General features: G+C 41.8%; 1 protein-coding gene across 6 annotated transcripts in view; it reads left to right on the top strand.

The window, feature by feature from the left end:
• The first annotated feature begins 160 nt into the window (after nt 1–160).
• Nucleotides 161–7,397, top strand: part of NCAPD3 (non-SMC condensin II complex subunit D3) — a 69,966-nt gene continuing 62,729 nt past the window's right edge. For 4 of the 6 annotated variants that reach the window (XR_012423942.1, XR_012423941.1, XM_065529267.2 and 1 more), the window contains exons 1-4: nt 161–266; nt 2,201–2,305; nt 3,401–3,555; nt 6,969–7,131. Coding sequence is in view for 3 of the 6 variants with exons in the window: in XM_065529267.2 (XP_065385339.1) it covers nt 203–266; nt 2,201–2,305; nt 3,401–3,555; nt 6,969–7,131 (487 nt within the window). In the remaining 3 variants the exon portion in view is untranslated. The remainder of the gene's footprint in view (nt 267–2,200; nt 2,306–3,400; nt 3,556–6,968; nt 7,132–7,397) is intronic. The other 2 variants (XM_045370737.3, XM_065529268.2) reach the window with 2 other exon arrangements.

Genomic DNA, 7,397 nt, shown 5'->3' with positions numbered 1-7,397 from the left:
CACTTTTCGGCCCGCCCAGTTCTCTGAGCGTGCGGCGGACGACGCAGGTGATTGGTTGAGCGAATGGAAACGGCTGGGTGCGGTGATTGGCCGGTGGGAAATTCTGTACGTTGTGATTGGTCCGCAGGAACGACTCGGCGCGCGCGCGGGAGCGAGCTTTGAAAGTTGAGCACGGCGGCGGCGAGCCGGTGGCCTGGGGATCATGGTGGCGCTGCGGGGCCTTGGTAGCGGCCTGCAGCCGTGGTGTCCGCTGGATCTTAGACTCGGTGAGCAGACGCAGCCGCGAGGCCCTGGGGCCAGGGCGGGGGTCCTTTGCGTCCCCGACGACGCCTAAGCCCGGGCCGTGGTGCGGGTGGGGGCGGGGTGGGGGCGCCCGGCTGTCGGCGGTGCCTGGGGTGCCCAGGGCCGTGCCACGCCAGGATTGCGGCCAGCCAGGTTTCCCGTGGGGGTTCAAGCCGGCCAGGCCACCCTTAGAATAAGCGAATGTTGGCCAGTCTCTTCTAGCGTTTGTGCATCTGTTTTCTCGGCCTTCCCCTTCTTCCTGTGCACCTCTTCGTGCACCTATCTATTCTTACCTATTCAGATGGTTTTAAATTGCAAATCTTTTTCTTCGGCCAGACTTATTTCTTGAACTTCATGTTCATAGGTTCAACTGGATGTCTCACATGCAGACATCATCACACGTCACATGAGTGAAAATGGGATTCCCAAAGCCTGCTAATGGCACTATCCAAGCCACCAACCCAGGAGTCATGGCATTTCTGCTTCCCCTTTCATGCCTGCCACCACTGTCCTGCCTCCGAGGTGTCTCAGGGCCGACCCGCTCCATTCCTGGTGCTACTGCCTTCATCATAGTCAGCCTCGAGCAATTGCAGGAGTATTTTAGCTGCTTTCTGATGTTAACTGTGCCAGCCCATCCCCCACACTTTTGCAGACCGACTTTTGAAAACACAGCTTTGAATGTGTCAAGCCTGTACACCTTTAATGTTTCCCCTTTGTTTCCTAAATAAATGACCAGATCCTTGGCATACTTTATAAGTCTTTGCCATTCTCTCCAGTTTGATTTTTCAAGAGTATAATCTTTGGAGTCAGACACACTGGGATTGCTCCCTTGGCTGTACCCCATAGCATCCATGTATTACCGTGCAAGTTACTTCTTGCTAAACCCCTGTTTTCTGATTTGTCAAATGAGGAGTGCAATATCTACCCCACAGAGGTTTTTGTAAAGATAAATTTTGTACCTGCTACATAATAACTGCTGAATAGATACTAATACCCACGAGCAAACTGTGTTATAACAATTTTGTTCATTTCAAAACACTTTAATTTCTTTCCCTTTGTGCTTTGTTACACTGTGCCTGCTGGGGTGCACTTTTCTGCATTTATTTGCCTGGCAAAACTCTTTCAGGTCCAATTGAAGAATCATCTTATTCCTCTGCCTCTTCCTCCTCCTCCAGTAATATTCCCTATTAAGCTCTGTAGCGTTTTACATTTTACATATCTATTATTTTAACACTCATCCATTGCAAAAATAATAAACATCATCTATTGACTGCTTTTTATGTGGTTAGCACATTGTTAGGGCCTTTATACACATTGTCTTTCACAAAAATCTTGTATTTCCAATGATGAAGGAGAGACTAATTACGTGTAAGTGATCAAGTCAGGATATTTGCCTTGTTCTGACTCAAAATTCAGTGCTCTCTTTTCTATCATGGGCTGCTTTTTTTGGTATCCTAAGTGTGAAATGTTGAGATCTTTGTGGACAAGAACCCTCTAGTATTCATCTTTGTATCCCTAGAAGTGTAAGTGGCTTCCCTAGTATTTTCTCAAAGTGTTTGTTGAGTAAATAAGTGATGTATTTCTTCCTTTTCTTCCATCCTAAGTGAAGTAGAGCAGAAGTTACCTGCATTCGACAACTGAGAAAATAGGTAGTGAGGGATTTGAATAGTGTAAAGATATTGAGGAAAAAAAATCTAACTCAGTGTCTCCTGTACTCTCAGCAATCAACACTGAAGACTTCTGTGACCAAGTGGTAGATAACAGGGCCAGTTACTGCCATCCAAATTAGATTTGATGGTATTTACAGTAGGGAATGATTATAAGCAAAACTAAAAGGAGTGAGATAACTTTTGCTGTGGTCTATAATGACCTTTAAAACATTATTGGAAATTTAGAAAGATACAATTGTGTTTTTCAGATCTTCTTTCAGGCAGCATATTGCATGTCTTTGGAAGGAATGCTGTGCACAGCCACTTAGGGTACAGAGACTCCCTCCTCCAGGGTCAAGTTCAAGTGACAAAAGGTGATGAGCAGATTGTATTCTAAGGATGGATCTAGTTGAGTGTAAGGCCTTTTATTTTCATTTGCTGAGAGCGTTGTAATGCTCCCATCTCTGTTTTTTCTTTATTTATACCTTGCCCAACTTCTCTAAATCAGCAGTGAGCAAATACTTTTAATGCTAATTTGAAGGAACACCTGATTAATAATTTGAGATGTCCACATTTCCATCTAGTCCTAATTTTAGTTTGGGAAAATAACAATGAAAACACCGAAGAAATATACTTTATTAGAAAAGAATGGGAAGGAGGGGTGGATGGATAGGGGAGGGATACCATTAGGAGAGATAACTAATGTAGATGATGGGTTGGTGGGTACAGCAAACCACCATGGTACGTGTATACCTATGTAACAAACCTGCATGTTGTGCACCTGTACCCAAGAACTTAAAGTATAAGTTAAAAAAAAAAAAATGTTTATCCAAAAAAAAAAAAAGAAAAGAATGGGAAGATTTAGAGTTAAGAGAGATTGATAAGGAATCCAGCCAGCATGCCGTCTTAATATCCCTTCTCTCAATGTACATTCTTTCAATCAGTGTATTTTAAAGTCACCAAGGATTTCTGTGAGTCTGAATCTGGCTTGCCTCATCTATTTTAAACTTCCTGGGGAAATTATGTCTGTTTTTTAAATGCTACATTATTGTCCAAGGGCCCAATAAAGTGCTATATATTTTATTTCCACTTATTAACTTGGTTATGATATTTTCACAAAGGAACATCTTGGGCAATCTGATTAACCTCTGTTTCTTCTCTAGATTGAACAAATGGGAAAGCCTGATCACTAAATGTTTTGAAGTGTCCTTTCCCAAAACTCTTAAAAGTGTTTCCTTCTTTATATTCTTAGAAGATGATTAGCTTAATAGCTAGTGTCAGTTGTGATTTAAGATTCTCTTAACCTTTTCTGGTTTTCTTTTGTTATGCTACACCTATATTATTAAAACCAGTTAAATGTGAACTGTGACTAATAAACTTTTTTCCTCTTGAACATACCTGGAATCTAAAGTGATTAGTTTTTTCACTTGTTACGGAGTACTTACAAATTTCATTGCATTTTCCCCTAGAATGGGTTGACACAGTGTGGGAACTGGATTTCACAGAGACTGAGCCTTTGGATCCCAGCATAGAAGCAGAGATCATAGAGACTGGATTGGATGCATTCACAAAACTCTATGAAAGCCTTTTACCCTTTGCTACTGGAGAACATGGATCTATGGAGGTAAAAAATAAAAACAAACTAGCCAAATTTTGGTGTTAGCAGTAGAAGATGAAAGTCATTATAATCTAAAACTTAGCTTTCTTGGTGTACAATTCAGAGGGAGTACAATATGAGTAACATAAAGAATGTGGTTAATTTATTGGAATATCCTAAGAACTTTCCTCCAGAAGGTTCAAGGTACTCGTCTGATTTTTTTTTTTAAGACACAACCGTTTTTTACAATAGCAAATTAAAGGAAAAGTATAAGGCCAGGTGTGGTAGCTCATGTCTAATCGCAGCACTTTGAGGGGCTGAGGCTGGCCAATTGCTTGAGCTCAGGTTGAGAGTAGCCTGGGCAACATGGCAAAACCCCATCTCAGAAGAAAAAAAAAGGAAAAATATAAAGGCAAAAACAAGAAAGCTAGACCAAGGAAAATGCAAATAACAATTCAGACATGCCCTTAACCTTAACTTTAAGAAAATCTGCGGCCAGGCACAGTGGCTCACGCCTGTAATCTCAACACTTTGGGAGGCCGAGGCAGGTGGATCACGAGGTCAGGAATTCAAGACCAGCCTAACCAAGATGGTGAAACCCCGTCTCTACTAAAAATACAAAAATTAGCTGGTAGTGGTGGCGTGCGTCTGTAATCCCAGCTACTTGGGAGGCTGAGGCAGAGAATTGCTTGAACCTAGGAGGCAGAGGTTGCAGTGAGCCAAGATCACACCACTGCACTCCAGCCTGGACGCCAGAGCGAGACTCTGTCTCAAAAAAAAAGAAAATCTGGTATTACTAAACTGAGGAATGACTAGTTGAATTAACAGGTTTGTCCAAAAAGTTCCTGTAAATACTGAGTTATATCCAGTACATAGAAATATAAATTATTATTTAAGTTGTTAGTTTTCAAAAAAACCAAAGGTTTGGGAAACAGAACAAAAGCTAATTGGATATTAACATCTCTGAAACATTTAAATGAACAAAAAGAATTTCACTTCCAAGTTTCACATCACAAAATTAAATCATCTAATTAAACATTCCTTCAGCATAACGCTAAGCACTGCCTTAAGTACCTGAGTTGACAGTAGGGATTAAGAAACAATCTCCCTAGGTTGAAGTCCCCCTCAGGGACCTCAGGGAGGAAGAGTGGACATTTGAACACTAACCAAATTAGGTCCAGCAGCCACATGCAGCTGCAGGGGGTGGAGAGTGCAGTGCCACTGGGCATTGGGGCGCCTGGAAATATTCTACAAACCACACTGTGAAAAATGCTCCAAGAGAGGTGCAGATTTGTTGCATAGGGTGTGAAAAAGGGAGCATGGTAGAGTTGGGAAGGTTCCAGAAAGAAAGTGGCCAGCAGTGAATCTTCACAGATGACTAGCAGAAGCTTGGGTTGTAAGGCAGTCCTAGTGAAGGAGCCACCCAATGGGAACATGCAGGAATTGTCAAGAGGCATACAAAAAAAAGTGTGTGGTGGGATGGGACAGTAAGGTAGAGTAAGGGTAGGTCATGGGTAGCTTTACGTGAGGTTCGGCAGTGGAGTTTGAACATATTTGGTAGAGTGTGTATGAGGTTTTGTTCTAAGCTTCCTGCATGGATTAACTCATTTAATCCTCACAAGCAGCCCTGTGTGAAAGAGGTTACAGTGAGCAATAGATAGGTAACATGAATAGATCTGTTTTAAGCAGATGTTCTTGACAGTAGGTGGACTGAAGTGGGAAAAAATTGTGTGCAGGGAGAGCCCTTGGGAGACTGTATTGGTGATCCAGGTGTTAGTAGTAGTAATGGCATGGTCCAGAGTTACGATTTTGGGAACTGGAAAGGAAGACTAAAAACTAGGGACATTTTGGAGGTAGAATTAATAGAGCCTTGTGAACTAGGAAGCCTTTGTGAGATATCTTAAAGACATGGTGTGAAGTGCTAAACTGACTGGGCATAGGGAGTTACAAAAAGAAAGAAGTCAGTGATCCCCAGGGTTTCAAAACTAGGAAGATGATGACTCTGTTAACCAAGGTGGGGAATGAGGGAAAAAGAGCAAGGTCAGATGGAGAAACAGTTCTGTTTAGACTTCTGAACTTGAGATTCTGTGAGGAGATCCTTGGGAAGTTAAACAGGTAGTAGAAATGTGAGACCAGGAGATAGAGCAGAATTCTTTAATGAAGGTATGGGTTGAAGCACAGTGATGCATGAGATCACCGAGGGGGAGCAGAAGCCAGGACAGAAATGGATAGCTGATTGGAAGGGGTCTGCGGAGGAGCAGTCAAGTGTAAGGAGTGCAGGGCCACTGACACCCAGACTAGAGACAGCAGCCGTGGGATCACATGGGGCCAAGGTGACCCCATACACAGAGCTCTGGCGAGCAGAGGATTTAGGGTCGTGGATCAGCCTGGTGGAATGAGGACGTGAAGGCAGGAGATGATTTCTTTTTTCCTTTTTTTTTTTTTTTGAAACCAGGGTCTTGCTGTGTTACCCAGGCTGGAATGCAGTGGCACAGTTACAGCTTACTGCAGCCTCAACTTACTGGGCTCAAACGAGCCTCCCACCTCACCCTCCTGAGTAGCTGGGACTACAGGTGTGTGCCACCATGCCCAGCTAATTTTTTATTTTTTGTGGAGACAAGATCTTTCTTTGTTGCCCTGTCTGGTCTCAAACTCCTGGGCTGAAGCAATCCTCCTGCCCTGGCCTCTCAAAGTGCTGGGATTACAGGCATGAGCCATTGTGCCCTGTGGAGATGATTTCTCCCACAGGTTTTTTAGTTAAGGAAAAGAGAGTGCTCTGCTCACTTGAATTTTGTGGGCCTTTTTTTGTTATGGTACTCAAGGATAAACCATATTTAGTTCCTATGTTTAGGTTATTAAAATAACTCATTTCTTCTTCATGTGTTTAGTAGGAGAAGACATGGAATGATGATAGAAGTAGTAAAATTGTAGTTTCTTTCCTAGGGTGTATCTCCTTTACCTGGGCTATTTCCGAGATCTCTTTCATTTCCTGCTCCCATTGCCTGCAATCTGCGGAACATTTAAATTTAAATAAAAGGCTCTGATTTCCACAGTGATTATTGGTAAACGGATTTGAGTTCCTTTTAATATAGAGGGATTAACTTTTCTGAATAATCACTAATATATGGTGTCCCAAAAGTGTTAGTGTAGTTTTAAACTGTAATTTCTGAAGTTTATATGCTACAAACTTAACCAAAAATTCTTTTGAAAGTTTAATTATTTAAATATGTTATGTACATATTTATCTTTGTAATTTTGGATAATATATTTTTAATTTTGATATTTTGTTTCAGTCCCTTTGAAGATGGTAAACATTTAGCAATAGGAACCAGGCTAGTCTATTCCTCTTTTTGTAAGGCACCAAGAACTTACAAAAATCAAATAATTGATGTTTCCATTTCTCTGATGACTGGCTTTTGTGATTTGCCCTCTCCCCACAGAGTGTCTGGACCTTCTTCATTGAGAACAATGTTTCCCATAGTACACTGGTGGCATTGTTCTATCATTTTGTTCAAATAGTTCATAAGACAAATGTCAGTGTACAGTATCGAGAATATGGCCTTCACGCTGCTGGGCTTTACTTTTTGCTGCTAGAAGTACCAGGTATGTAGACCTGATATGATAGGATAAATCTTCTGTCACTTTTTTCTTTCTACATTTTTCAATTCTTATACTTTGTTTCTTGTTTCTTCACTTATAAACGGGGCAGTGCTAACCCATGGCAGAGAGTTGTTCTGAGGAGCAAGTCTGTAAAGTACATGGCATGTTGTAGGTCTTTGAAAACCTTCCCTTTTTTTTTTACATCCAAAATTATGCTATCTATAAACGAATAAAAATAATCTGAGGACCGCGAGAGCTCCACGCCCGCC

Source organism: Macaca fascicularis, chromosome 14 (genome assembly GCF_037993035.2).
Source record: "Macaca fascicularis isolate 582-1 chromosome 14, T2T-MFA8v1.1".
In the NCBI taxonomy this organism is placed as follows: domain Eukaryota; kingdom Metazoa; phylum Chordata; class Mammalia; order Primates; family Cercopithecidae; genus Macaca; species Macaca fascicularis.
Note: the sequence above shows the minus strand (reverse complement) of the source record. Positions and strands in the feature narration are given on the sequence as shown.